A 12,739-nucleotide genomic window follows, 5' to 3' on the forward strand; every position below is an offset into this window, starting at 1 on the left:
TTGCATATTTTAACGCATTCGCGAGAGCCATAGAGTTTATTCAACATGGAAAGCTCGTATCGCCGAAAATGGGCTATTGAGATTTATGCAAATGAGGTGCAAAGCCTAAGTACGGGGATAGTATGCATTTTGTGATACATTCTCAATTTTCATGTACAAAGTTAAATAGCTCGCCTTCAATTCTCACGGAATAATAATTGGCCACATTACTGAATCAGTACCATCATGAGATACATTACACATCAAAATCCGTACCCAACTTTTAATATCTTCTCATCATCTTCACTAATTACCGAAGCCGACAGAATTTAAAGCTGATGTGACGCCATGGCCGGATTAGCTTCCAATTTTATTTGTACTTACTAATCAAACTACTGCTACCTGTGATGACGACATATCATCTCATAAATAGATAAGTGCTTTATTTATTTTGCAAATTATGAAGATAAATCGCCCTAGTAGCAATTTTGCAAATTTTATATGCCAAAGTGAGTTGTGCGATTTCATAGAAAATCGGGCCCCCAAAATGGGACATGCTCTCTCTCACTCTGCTCCGGTGGGGAAAAGCGGGCTGAGGTGAAATCAACCTCTCGGAACCACCATCACGCACCACCAGAAGAAATTATGAGAACCACTTCTTCCACCACCAACCAATCTATCTCTTGCTCGATCTAACATGAGAAGAACTAGTTAAACTTTTAACCAACCTACATTTATTTATAAGCTAGTTATTTTTACATTCTCTCGCAAATTCATTCACTTATTATCGTCACCAATTTGAGGGTTAAATGAACTGAAAAATAAAGATTTGTAGTATGAAAGAAGTAGTGGTCAATCAATGCATTGCATGACGGGCACGTAGTCGGTCGGCCCACGAACGAAGTAAGTATGATCCGATATAGTTTGTTTTGTGTGGGGTTAAAAATTTTGGATTGAAATTTTGAAACGAATGAAATTAGGAAGAGTTTTAAGTGGTATTATTTTCCAAGTGCTGGTGATGTTTGATGAAGTCGTCTCATCTCGTATTATGTATTAGTGACGTTGAATAGTGGTGCATGTTACGTGAGATAATGCTTGACAATGTTCACATTAGACGAAATCAAGATAAGGAGAATGGTGATTAAGAAGAATTATGATAGAAATATTTGTATTAGTCAATTCGTTAAAGGAGATGATCTAGAAGATGTGTAACGAGTGCAATATCATGCATCAAAAGGATTTGACTGTGGTGTAAGTTAGTCGTTCAATATTTATCATTTTTTGTGATAAGTTAATTAATGGTTGTGCTTAATTTCAGAAGAACGATCAAAATCTCCCACTAGGACAATCCAAGACCACCTTTTCTTGTCATAATACAACCAAAAATCAAGATTACTAAAAGAAGCCAAAAATAGTAAAATTCGATTGATATTCGAATTCTACTTCCATAACAGCACCTTATTTCGTCAATGATCTGCCAAGATAAAAGTGCAACATAAACTTACAAGAGTCTCTCAGGAATATTTTAGTGATCAACCAGATGGCCACTGCTGGAACCGATTCTGGGGTGGAAACTGGCAATGAAAGCAATGACTTGGACGACATTAGCATAAATGTAAATGTGATTAACGAGATGGGTGACCCAATCTCTCTAGAGGACTGTCGCCACTCTTCGTCTTTTGAATCTGGACTGAACCAATTCCCAAACCAAAGTCCTGGCTCGGATGAGAAGGATGTTCCTCCTCCACCCCCTCCGCCCACCTCCCCAAACATTTGTGGATCTGATCTCTTCCTAGATGATGTTGGTGGTGGGAACGAATTTTCTTCCGACAGTTTGGACGGAATGCAAGGAGACCCAGCAGAAGACTGTGAGCTAGAAGAGGACGACGGCGGTGGTGGTGGAGACATGGACGAAATGACGATGGATCGAGACTTTAATGAAGAACAGGAACATGAGGATCGGCAAGAGTCGTCGGGACAAGGAAGTTATACCCCATCGCCTCCTTTTTTGAATGATTTCCCATCTTCTCTGACCCACCCCGGACGGGACAACTTTAGTAATAAAACAATGCCCACATTTATACCCTGATAATTATAATAATACAGCAGTAATTACGTAAACCCAATATTTATGCACAGATCATTTGAATAATTCTGGAAATCAGTTTGCGTATCAGCCATCCGAGTTCCTCCACTGCCGTGCTGCTTCCACCATGGATGGATTTACTCACGCTGTGGGGGAATTTTCCCTCCTTCATCATCATCATCAATCCACTGCTTTCCATTCAGCCTGCTCGCCCCCACCTGTCCCACCAGCTACGCCTACAAATTCAAACTCCTGCCGAGCACTTGTAAAGGTTCAGTATACTTAAAGTTTGGCCTTTTGTTTTGTTTTGTATGAAGTGTTTTTTGTCATTTCTCTGGTGTCTGGTCATTGAACAGTTCGAGTTCCCGGAGCTTCCGAAATTGGTTTGTGATTTTGAGCCACCGGCCGGCCTGCAGTCTTTCCTCGGCGTGGAGCCCTTCCATTCGCTGGATGGATCAAACAGGAGCGGATACAATGTTTTAAATACTTCGCCAAGTAATAAGATTTAATTTAATAGAATTTTCGACGGCATACGAGAACATATTGAAGTTGATTTAATTTATTTCACTATTCTTTTTTAATGAACTTTTTTAATTTTATATAGATAGTGAATAATTTAGCAATTAATTTGAGTCTTCTCTTTTATTTCTAGGTACTAATGACTGCAGATCTCTGATTCCGTATGAGAATAATTACGAGCAACACGATTTGCACCAAAAAGTCCGGATGCACACACGCGTCGTTCGCAATAAGCTTTATGATAACTGGTCCAACCTTAGGTGTGTATGCATATTTATATAAACTTATTATTTGATGCTTGATATAATATGAGGCCAATTTTCTAATGATGTTCTTATTTACGTATTTTAGGAGAGAGTACAGTAAGTTCTACAAATAATCACAATAACGAGTTGTTTAATTTATTTCGTATTTAATCCATGTGAATAAGGAATATTTGTTTGATTTATAATTATGCTTTTATTGAAGATGAGAGACGACTGAGAACCTCCACTAGCGCTGGCAATCATTTGATGGTTCTTAAGCTTTTGGGGAGTGGTGTGGATGCCAATGCTGCGGATGAATTAGGACGGTAATAGTTATGTCCTGTTTATTTTACACATCCTGATAACTGATACTCAATTTTTATTAATTAAAATTATTAGAACCCCTTTGCATATCGCCGCATGCAAAGGTTTCAGCGAAATTGTCAGGTAATATAATGTCTCTCAGCTAAATACCAAGTTGTATTTTTCAGAATGTGTGAACAGGTTTTTAAAATTAAAATGCTAACGTGACTGATTATTATTTCAGGCTATTGTTGCAACATGGAGCTAATCCAAATCAAAAAGATTCTGTGGGGAACACCCCGCTACACCTTTCTGCATGCACTAATCACTTTGACGTGGTCACTGACCTACTCAGAGCTGGAACAGATGTTAGCACCTTAGACAATAACGGGCGCAACCCACTCCAATTGGCACAATCCAAATTGAAACTAATCATGCAATGTGCAAAGTCCGGTAATGAGGATGCCCTTCGTGTAAAGAAGGAAGTCCAACAAATTATTGAAATGATGACCGAGTACTTACAGAAAAAGGGTCAGGATTTGGAAGCTGAATTGGTAATTATAAAACTAAATATTATATGTCTGCATAATGTACATATCTACATTTAATTAATAATATCTTTTAAAAAATTTTCATAAATTACTTAGCTCAACGAGTTCGCCAACAGACTTACACTCAGCCAAACTCCCCAAGAAGTTGACGACTTGTTAGCTAATTTGTCCAGTTTGTCAATTACCTCGCCGCATAACCCTGGAAGCGGCGGTGCCAGTGGAGCCAGGAGTCGTGCCATGACTTACTGCAACCCCAAGACACCCCCAAGAAATCCGTATCTGATCCACCACTTGAATCCCAACTTGGCACGACCAAGGTCTGCCTCATTTTCCGCTCCGTCGTCACAGCCACTCCCACCACCTTGTTCCACCTCCTCGTCGTCATCAATCTCTCCCTCTCAATCTTCTAGAAATATTATCAAGCCCGGAATTCTTTCCAGAAGAAGTCCAACTGTGCACGAGGAGCAGCAAATTTTAATGAGCCAGTGTAACAAGGATTGACATATGAAGTCAGACTTATTCAAAGAAGAAGAAGCGCAGCTATGATGATTTATCCCTTTTCCCTGCTGCAACTTCTCGTATAAAAGTTAGTGAACTGGTAATAATAAACGCTACAAGTGAAGAAGATGATACAATTATTTTTGAATTCAGCTAAGTATACTACTAAGATTAGGAATGGGTAATCCGATCCGACGGATTGATCCGAGTATTTACTAAAGCATTGAACAATCCGATCCGATCCGATCCGACCATTTAAACTCGGATCGGATTACCCATTCCTAACTAAGATTTAAAAGGAACATAGATTATAATACTACGATATCGGAATTGGATACGGCTGATAACAATGTTTTTTTTAAGTTTGCTTACTTCAGCTAGAGTTAATTATTAACCCATTTTAATTAAAACTGGTAAGAAATAAACAAAAGTGTCCTCCAGTAATATAATCTAGATTACCTACGTACCTACGTGCGAGTACTGAATGAAATGAAATGAAACAATTAATCGATATTGTTCTTGTCCTGGAATGATCAATGAAGCATATAATTCTCACGGATAATTTGTCAGTCAACACAGCCACGAAGTGAGCAATCTCACCTATCCAGTAAATATAAATATTTAGGGAAGGACTATTGTTAATTTTTGCTAATCTTAAGTTTAGGTTGTGTAATAATTATTAGATTATATGTAGAGACATAATGTGCAGTTATAACATTTCAGTAATAATGTTTAATGTTATAAACCTGTATAAAATAATATATCCATATTATTATGACTATACTGTGACTATTATAACCACAACGGGAAGAATAAAGGAACTACACAAGCAAACATACATTTGTTTTAAATAAAATAATCCGTTTATTCCGCATAGATGATTAGATCACGAAAGTACCATCAATAAAACTTTTATTAAATATCACGATCAATAGGCTTTTTAATCGGTGGTAGAGAAGGAACCTTTTCATTTTTTGGTATCTTAGAGCTTGCATTTCTCTCTTGCACTTCTGGTTGTTTCTTCTCGAGTGGTTCTTTTGGTTTTGTTTCTGTGGGTGTGTCATGCTTATCAGCAACAAGAGGTTCTTGTTTAATATTTATGTTTATTCGGTCATGGGGCTCATCATTAACAGTCTCCTGCTTTTGAGGAGGGTTCATATTTTGTTGGACTATGGGAGATTTTTCCAGAGTTTGTTGCTGGAGGTTAACTGATTTTAACACATCCTTTGGGGGTGGATTAATAGCATCGACATCATTCTTAACCACTTTAATCTGTGGATCTGGAATGTTTGGATTTGCAGAAGGTTCAATTTTGTTCACCAATTGTCCAATTCTATCTCCAACGACGATCGGTTGTTGAAGCTGTTGGTTGTCCGTGACTGGGATGGGGTCTGGCAACTTGATCCTTGTTTCCAGTTTAGGTTCAGACTCAATTTTTACAATCTCTTTATTGAGACCTTCTTCTATTTTCTCAATAATTTTGACGTTTTCTTTTTCCTTTTCAATATTTTCATAAAACTTTTCAATTAATTTCTCTTGTTGAAGTACTTCGACTTTCTTATCAATCGTGTCCTGGTCAATGGCGTCTTCTTTTTTAGATTCTCGAGCTACAGCATTGATTAGTTCGTCAGCTTCACGAGGTGCTACTTTGTCCTGGACATCGCTTTGCTGCTGTCGGTGAACATCTTGTTCATGGTGTTCTAAAAATTGGAAATTGTGCAAAAGGTAAGAAAATCTACATGCATAGGTAGTTTAAAGATAAAAATATTGTTAAAAACCTTTTAATTCTTCTAATATTTTTCGCTGTTCTTCTAAAAGTTTTTTCTGATTTTCTTGGTGTACTTCCAACTTTTTCAATATTTCAACCGCTGCATCTTTCTCTAGAGCCGGTGATTTATCCCCCGCATCATTATTTTGCTGGTCATCCTTGGGCACAGGAAGGTTCTCTACCATTGTATCTCGAGCCGGTTGATTTTCTGCTTTTGGATCAAGTTTCTCCGACTGGCTCGGTGCTTTCGGTTGTGGTGGTGGAACAACTTCTTTGATGTTACTTTCCTCTTGTTTCACAGCGGCCACGGGAGGAGGACGTAAATCGCTTTCCGGTTTAATTAAGTCCTTATTATCTGCTACATCGTTAGGCGCTTGAATCTTATCGTTTTTATCAATCTGTTGCACGGGAATTTTTGGGCTGCTGACGCCGGATTCTGTGGAGGATTGAGGTTTAATAGACTTATCGTGTTCGTCTTTTAGCTTCTGTAGATCGTGGAGTTTGTTCTTGAGATCTTCGCTCATCTCCACTGTTGAGTATTAAGTAAAATTGTGAAACTTAACAGAATTAATTTTCCGTTCAAGAGAATAATATTTAAATTTGTACCGATTTTACCACCAGGGCTTTCAAAATTTGCTTGAATTTCATCTTTTCTTGCGTCATTAATGATTTCAGCCAACCGTACTTGATCAGGCAATGGGTCCTCAGCAAGTTCTTGTTCCACTGCATAAAGCGTGGCATACGTCGACACAACCATCATTACCACTCCAGTGAAAAAAATTACCTATAAAACAATGAAAAAATCACTGCATATTAGGCACAAATGACACCAACTGATTATTTAACGTATATCAGTATTAATCATGTACTTGAGCAAGTAATCTTTCCGTGGTTAACTTTGAAGTAACGCGAATAAACATGATACTTGGAAAGATTATACAAATCACTGTGCCAGTTGTAGAGCCGACAAGGCCCAATACTAATTCAATGTTGGGAATTAGAATTCCAACAACAAGAGAAAATCCAATGATGAGAATCGTTAGGAATTTGAGTCTTCCTTCGGAAATGTAATTTGTAGATATGTCATGCAAACTGTGATGCATTTGTTCCCTTCTAAAAATTAGCGAGTTGAGACTAGAACGAGAAAATATAAATTAAATACAATGGCAGTGGTTTGATGGAATAGGTTTGGGAGTTACCTAGACCGGCAAGGAAACACAATTAATGGCACACTAAATACAATAGACATTAGAAAGCATAATTTAATCAGTTGTGTCGTCCAACTGGATGAGAGTGTCATCAAGATGTTGCCTGAGTAAAGATATATATGCTAATTCAGAGAAATTCTTGAAAAATCACGAAGTTATTCTTTAGTTCTTTTTACCTCCGAAACTTTGATTGCAAAAAGCAATGTAGCCAAAAAATCCAACACAAAAATAGAAGGCTATACAAAAAATACCGTAACTTTTAGTAAAAATTTTACGCAAATACAATAACCCTTTATTGAACAACGTTCGAATTTCAACCTGTGCAAATGGTGACAGCTTGCTTCACAATTTCATTCATTTTATGCAGTGATGGTTCCGGCAGAGATTCATAGATTCCAAATATTTGCCTATCAAACCAAACAAAAGGGTGCGTGAGAATATTGTGTTAGTGAAGTTGCAAAATGTATTTGACAGTTGAGTTACGTTTGACAAGACAGAGCCATTGATAAAATTGGAATGCATTGAAGTACGCCGGCCGGTCTCCAGTAGTCTATCCTGTCCAGGTACGACCCTGAGAATAAAGGTCCAAGTCCTTCGCTTAAAATCTACACAATACATCGCAATGTATTAGTGTATGCACAACACACCACCACGATTAAATTTCCTAATATGCTTTCTAACCTTAAAAACTAGGAAGACGTAAAATAGAACGGATGCAGTAGAGACGCTGCTAAGGCTGTCAATATTCCGAAGAAGTCCTAATGGTAACGCGACGAAGAGTGCCAAAGCTGTAAAAGAATAAAACTTTTAGAGCTAATAACCATAATTATTATCTATTAAATATATATGCAAACGTACCAGCCAAAATTATGTTGCGCAAGGAATTTTTGTCCTCGATGTTAAATACTTCAGAAACAATTTCCGGACCAAGGTCACCTTAAAAACAGGTCAAGGTTAAAGTTTTAAGGTCACCTTAAAAAAATTATAATACTAAATAATTAATTAATTAAAAATTAATTCCCTACCAATCACAACAAAAAATGCAATCAACGTTCCAATCAGAAATCCGATAATGCTAATTTCAACTATGAATTTTCCACCCGACCCGAACGTGTGCCACGCTAAAAACAGCCAAGTAAACAATTAGGTTTTGTAAGAGTATGAATAAAAATGATGTAAAAAAATTTAATATTACCAAGCATTTCATAATTACGTCTCCTCGTGATGGTTCCTGCTTTCAGAAGGAAATAACACACCGTTCGAGTAATAACGGCGCTCAGGATAAGCATCAATGTCGCAAGGATTATACCACACTGTATAAATTGATGACCAAGGCTTAAAACATCCATTCATCCGTCTCAGTAATTGAAAAATAGGAGCTCACTTACCTGTTTAAAGCAGAACGGCATAGCTAAGACGCTAACCCCCACAATGCTATTAGCAAGAGTGACCGTTTGTTTGGAGACCATCTTAATTGTGCTTGGTTGCTCCGTTCAGTTTAATAAATGTCTATAAATCCAGATCCGGAGATGTCCTCTACCCAATACCTTGACCCGTGACCCTTCTGATGGTCATTTCCGGTTTCCTTTTTGCTCTCCAGTCCGCCTGTTTGTCTTTTTCTAAATTCTGCAACCATATTATAAAAATAAACAATCGTAAATTACGATTCGTAATATCGTAAATATTTTGATATTAAACCAACTTATAAACTTTAAAGGACTATACATTTTTATACCTTTATTTGCAAGGGATTTCACCTTATTGGATTGTCTTCAAGTTTCACAGAGTAAAATTACTTGACGTGGTGCAGATAAAATAAAATATATTTTGACTTTGCGACACTTCCGGGACGATGTTTTTGATGAATACCTATGTCGATGTGGAAAATGTGAAATGAAAACACGGCAAAATTTTTTAACGTCAACGGGTCAATGTGATACTCGTCGTGGGCAATAGCAATAAATTTTTTGCATGAAAATGCTAACATGTTATCATGTATGAAATTAATGAATTCGCAAAGTATTTATTAGCTCAGTTTATGCAAAACACTTCTCAATTAATTATTTCTTATTAATCGTGGATACTAATATTTTCTGGCGATGATGGTGCAACATCTGGGACTGGTAGCCTGTATATTAATTGAGAATGGTCATGCATTAAAAAATATCATAATTTGTAATTAATCAAGTATCAACCACTCACGAATAAAATTTTGTGAGGTCAATTTCAGTCATATTAATGACATCATTTTGGTTTGTTATCGAATCGTCTTCATTCTCGTCATAATTATTCCAAGGTTGTTCTTCACCAGATGATAGCAGAAGAAAAAGTAAATTTCCAGTGAATGAAATTCCTGCCGTAATCATGAATACGAGTCTCCAATGATTAAGGGATGGCTGCATATAAATAATTTTAATCAAAGGTTTAGTGAATCAACATAAATATTAGGTCACTGTACGTACATCGTTATCGATGATGATCCCGGCCACCCACCTACCATCAAAATTGATATTATCATCATAATTATTAGTCTTTATTAAAATATAAATCAAAATTACGGCGCTAGAAATCCAGGTATTGTACCAGCACTATTAGTTATGCCCATCAGGATTCCTAAATTTTAAATTTAAATTTTTTTTTAAAGTTGTGCATTATTTTTTTAATAAATTTTTTAAACCCGCAAAGTTCGGCGCAATGTCGATCAAATTGACTAAAACTCCTCCCAAGATTCCACCAGTAGCGGCGATGCCCACGCTGAGTAATGTGACCGTGATGGTCCTGTCACATCCGGCGTAAGCCACGCCAAGCAGAGCGGCAGCAGATCCCCACATTCCTGCAAATCAAATTCGTAGGAGAAATCCGCTACAAAAAATTTGATGAAAAGGTTTTCATATGTACCAATCGTGTTACACAATTTTCGGACAGTACCGACTCTGGCATAGCGTCGTTTGATGAGAAAATCTCCAACTCTTGGTACTGTTAATCCAACGCACCACGTGAGGAAATGTGGAAGGGCAGATAGAAGGGAATTCTAAATATTTTGTAGAAAACATTGACTAATTGGATTACGCAGCATCTGCAAATTTATGTAATTTATCAATACCTCTTTTATGTCATAATGTAACACAGTTTTCATATAGGTTGGTAATTCAGACATGATAGTGTAAAGGCCCCATGTTTCGGTGAGTTGGCCAAAGACGATAGCCCAAAAGGGGGACGAGCGGATAATCTTGCCCCAAGGAGGACGTCTTGGTTTGGAAACCTATAAAGCATAGAATTTTATTCAACGTATGAAAATGGAATATTTATAAATACGGATTTATATACCTCCCCATCGGAGTAGCCTTGAATTGCATTCTGAATGAATTTTAACTCTGTCGAATTTATGTGAGGATGCTCCGAGGGACTATTATAGACCAGAAATGACCAGAGAAGAAACCACAAAATGGTAGCTCCACCTGTAATGTAAAAGACGAAGGGCCATCCCAGGTAGTGGATGATATAACCGCTGCTTATCAAGGACAATGCGGTCCCAAATGACATTCCTGTGCATTACAAAGTATGTCAGCGATGAAGGAAGGCAGGGTTAATTGTATCATATATTTTAATAAGTAAATGCACATTTATTATACTTATGTACCTGCATAAACTAAGGCTGTAAGTTGTCCCCGTTCATTGGGAGGGATCCATCGGGCTAAAAGCGTATGCATGCAAGGTACTGTGATTCCCTAAAATCAGATTTTAATCTTTCAAAAATTCACAAAATTTCTAAACGATTATTTTGTATTGTATGAAGTTCTCAATCTAGTACCCCAGCAAGCCCTTGTAAAATCCTGACCATTACGATAGCTTGAAATCCTCCCCACCTTGCCGTTGCTGGAGTTATTATAGCGAGCAAAGCTGTCACAAACAGCCCAATACCAACTGGCCATTTGCCCCCGAATTTGTGCCCCATCCATCCCCCTGGAATTTGAGTAATAAGATAACCCCAGAAGAATGATCCCAATATAAAACCTTGTTCCGCCTCGGACCAATCGAATTCTCCGTCGTCTTCTATTCAACAAGATATGAAATTATTTACCATGTTAATTGGGTGATTTGTAGACCGTAAAATTACCGTTGACACTTGTCACATTTCCATTGTTTCCTGCAGGTCCGAAATTTTGGGGTTTTTGAGCATCGTCCCCAAATGAATATTTGTTCCTGCCCGTATCATTATCGGAACTTATCGGAATGACCAAGTACATTTCGTCATCCGCCTTAGTGAGATTATTGGTTTGAGGGATTTGGTGGTTGTGCAAAACCAAATTTCTTGTACAGATATCCTTTTCGAACATAATGTCATCAACGGGTTGCGTAGGTTTGATCGTGTTGGAACTCTTGACCATCGCCACGATCGCAATGGAGAGATTGAATCGCATCGAGTATGAGAGTGCAAACGCGACGAACCCCAAAATTGCGAGGACATGGCGTCTTCCAATACCTTGACATAAATATTCTTGCAAATTTTGGGGTGTAAAATCTGACTAATTTTAGTGATTGATATTCTTACCCTTTGGTCGAGTATCAAAAGATATTGGGTCACAAAAACTATGCTCTGTAGGTGACATAATATATGAGGGATAAAATTAAACTTCTCTGTAATGTCGTTGCACTTAAAGTGACAAGTTTGTCGTGTAACTTTTATAGAAAATTCACTCATCATCTTGATTTGTTCTGCTTAAAACTAGCTTGAATTTTAAGTATGACGACGTACGATGTACCAGTTATCACTGCATCCAACATACATATTTGATCTTAAGTTAAGAGTATTCATTTGCACTCGATATTTTGGAACTTAATAAATTATTCTATATATTGCCATACATAACATCAAATCAAATCCGTGCTCAAATTTTTAAAAACGTGCTTAAATATTTTTGTGTAAAATTGAAAATCCATCCATTAGAGTGTAATGCATTTGTATGCTGAGCATGTAATTTTAAAACTATGTGGGGCGACTGTCTGCAATGAATTGAATTGTGCAGAGTATTGCGTAATATATTTACTTGACATGTTGAAATTCGACTCTGCATACTAATCGGTTTTAAACGATTTAACCTCAATCTAATAATAATTGACAATGATGAGTCAACAACCGGAGAATTGGAATTACAAAATTTTCACGTAGCTTTTGTATTTCCAGATTTGTATTTCCAGATTTGTATTCCATAAATGGGGAAAGATTTCATGTCTTAAGCATCTGGGAATTTGGGAAATTAAAATTTTAAGTTGAAACAAATGATGATAAGTAATCCAGCTAAAAAAAGTTATGTAAAATGTTAAAAGTTTTAAGGCATACATAGTCGCCAGTGTAAAAGAATGTATATATTTGTATGTACATATACCCTCTTTATTAAATAGATATACATGGACAATGATTGAATATATACATTGGTCACTGATCGATCTAGTTTGGATAATAAAAATTACGGGAACTTTTTAGTATGTAAATATGTAAAGTAGTTACACATTTGTCGAGAATTATCTATGCGATTAAGCTCAACTCTCTCAGCCAGATAAGAGGATTGGGTTAACAATGA

The 12,739-nt window shown here is 37.0% G+C and overlaps 3 protein-coding genes across 5 annotated transcripts; 1 reads left to right on the forward strand and 2 right to left on the reverse strand.

Moving 5' to 3' along the window:
* Nucleotides 1–35: 35 nt before the first annotated feature.
* Nucleotides 36–5,019, forward strand: LOC110848170. 3 transcript variants are annotated; one of them, XM_022095313.2, is made up of 10 exons: nucleotides 36–1,230; nucleotides 1,298–2,036; nucleotides 2,119–2,336; nucleotides 2,422–2,560; nucleotides 2,718–2,844; nucleotides 2,936–2,946; nucleotides 3,053–3,155; nucleotides 3,229–3,276; nucleotides 3,377–3,686; nucleotides 3,780–5,019. In XM_022095313.2, exons 2-10 carry the CDS (start codon nucleotides 1,520–1,522, stop codon nucleotides 4,182–4,184), a joined length of 1,878 nt encoding a protein of 625 aa, XP_021951005.1. In that variant the 5' UTR covers nucleotides 36–1,230; nucleotides 1,298–1,519; the 3' UTR covers nucleotides 4,185–5,019. The 3 variants fall into 3 exon arrangements, with proteins under 3 accessions (XP_021951005.1, XP_021951007.1, XP_021951006.1); XM_022095315.2 differs by having other exon boundaries at nucleotides 2,119–2,330; XM_022095314.2 differs by having other exon boundaries at nucleotides 1,301–2,036.
* Nucleotides 5,018–9,045, reverse strand: LOC110848169 (putative sodium-coupled neutral amino acid transporter 10). Its single transcript, XM_022095312.2, has 14 exons — nucleotides 8,893–9,045; nucleotides 8,546–8,783; nucleotides 8,353–8,470; nucleotides 8,183–8,278; nucleotides 8,016–8,093; nucleotides 7,839–7,945; nucleotides 7,641–7,762; nucleotides 7,476–7,564; nucleotides 7,334–7,393; nucleotides 7,149–7,260; nucleotides 6,819–7,083; nucleotides 6,556–6,733; nucleotides 5,960–6,478; nucleotides 5,018–5,881 (listed from the first exon to the last, which is right to left on the reverse strand). Exons 2-14 carry the CDS (start codon nucleotides 8,624–8,626, stop codon nucleotides 5,097–5,099), a joined length of 2,610 nt encoding a protein of 869 aa, XP_021951004.1. The 5' UTR covers nucleotides 8,627–8,783; nucleotides 8,893–9,045; the 3' UTR covers nucleotides 5,018–5,096.
* Nucleotides 9,046–9,170: 125 nt separating this feature from the next.
* LOC110849045 (putative inorganic phosphate cotransporter) lies at nucleotides 9,171–11,919 on the reverse strand. The gene is made up of 12 exons (XM_035851239.1): nucleotides 11,710–11,919; nucleotides 11,275–11,640; nucleotides 10,969–11,210; nucleotides 10,798–10,885; nucleotides 10,485–10,702; nucleotides 10,261–10,419; nucleotides 10,056–10,188; nucleotides 9,835–9,990; nucleotides 9,716–9,770; nucleotides 9,620–9,650; nucleotides 9,360–9,553; nucleotides 9,171–9,285 (listed from the first exon to the last, which is right to left on the reverse strand). Exons 1-12 carry the CDS (start codon nucleotides 11,765–11,767, stop codon nucleotides 9,228–9,230), a joined length of 1,758 nt encoding a protein of 585 aa, XP_035707132.1. The 5' UTR covers nucleotides 11,768–11,919; the 3' UTR covers nucleotides 9,171–9,227.
* Nucleotides 11,920–12,739: the final 820 nt, after the last annotated feature.

Source organism: Folsomia candida, unplaced genomic scaffold (assembly GCF_002217175.1).
Source record: "Folsomia candida strain VU population unplaced genomic scaffold, ASM221717v1 Fcan01_Sc004, whole genome shotgun sequence".
Classification (NCBI taxonomy): Eukaryota; Metazoa; Arthropoda; class Collembola; order Entomobryomorpha; family Isotomidae; genus Folsomia; species Folsomia candida.

What these genes read in the sequence shown, in the direction of transcription:
- LOC110849045 (XM_035851239.1), bottom strand. Translation starts at nt 11,767, where the DNA reads ATGTCACCTACAGAGCATAGTTTTTGTGACCCAATATCTTTTGATACT. An exon ending in ATACCTGGATTTCTAGCGCC is followed by an intron (nt 9,651 to 9,715) that starts GTAATTTTGATT and finishes TTTTGATGGTAG; the next exon opens with GTGGGTGGCCGGGATCATCA. An exon ending in GGATCATCATCGATAACGAT is followed by an intron (nt 9,554 to 9,619) that starts GTACGTACAGTG and finishes ATTTATATGCAG; the next exon opens with CCATCCCTTAATCATTGGAG.
- LOC110848169 (XM_022095312.2), bottom strand. Translation starts at nt 8,626, where the DNA reads ATGGTCTCCAAACAAACGGTCACTCTTGCTAATAGCATTGTGGGGGTT. An exon ending in ACGTAATTATGAAATGCTTG is followed by an intron (nt 8,279 to 8,352) that starts GTAATATTAAAT and finishes GGCTGTTTTTAG; the next exon opens with CGTGGCACACGTTCGGGTCG. An exon ending in GTGTTTCCTTGCCGGTCTAG is followed by an intron (nt 7,084 to 7,148) that starts GTAACTCCCAAA and finishes TTCTCGTTCTAG; the next exon opens with TCTCAACTCGCTAATTTTTA.
- LOC110848170 (XM_022095313.2), top strand. Translation starts at nt 1,520, where the DNA reads ATGGCCACTGCTGGAACCGATTCTGGGGTGGAAACTGGCAATGAAAGC. An exon ending in GGTTTCAGCGAAATTGTCAG is followed by an intron (nt 3,277 to 3,376) that starts GTAATATAATGT and finishes TTATTATTTCAG; the next exon opens with GCTATTGTTGCAACATGGAG. An exon ending in AGGATTTGGAAGCTGAATTG is followed by an intron (nt 3,687 to 3,779) that starts GTAATTATAAAA and finishes TAAATTACTTAG; the next exon opens with CTCAACGAGTTCGCCAACAG.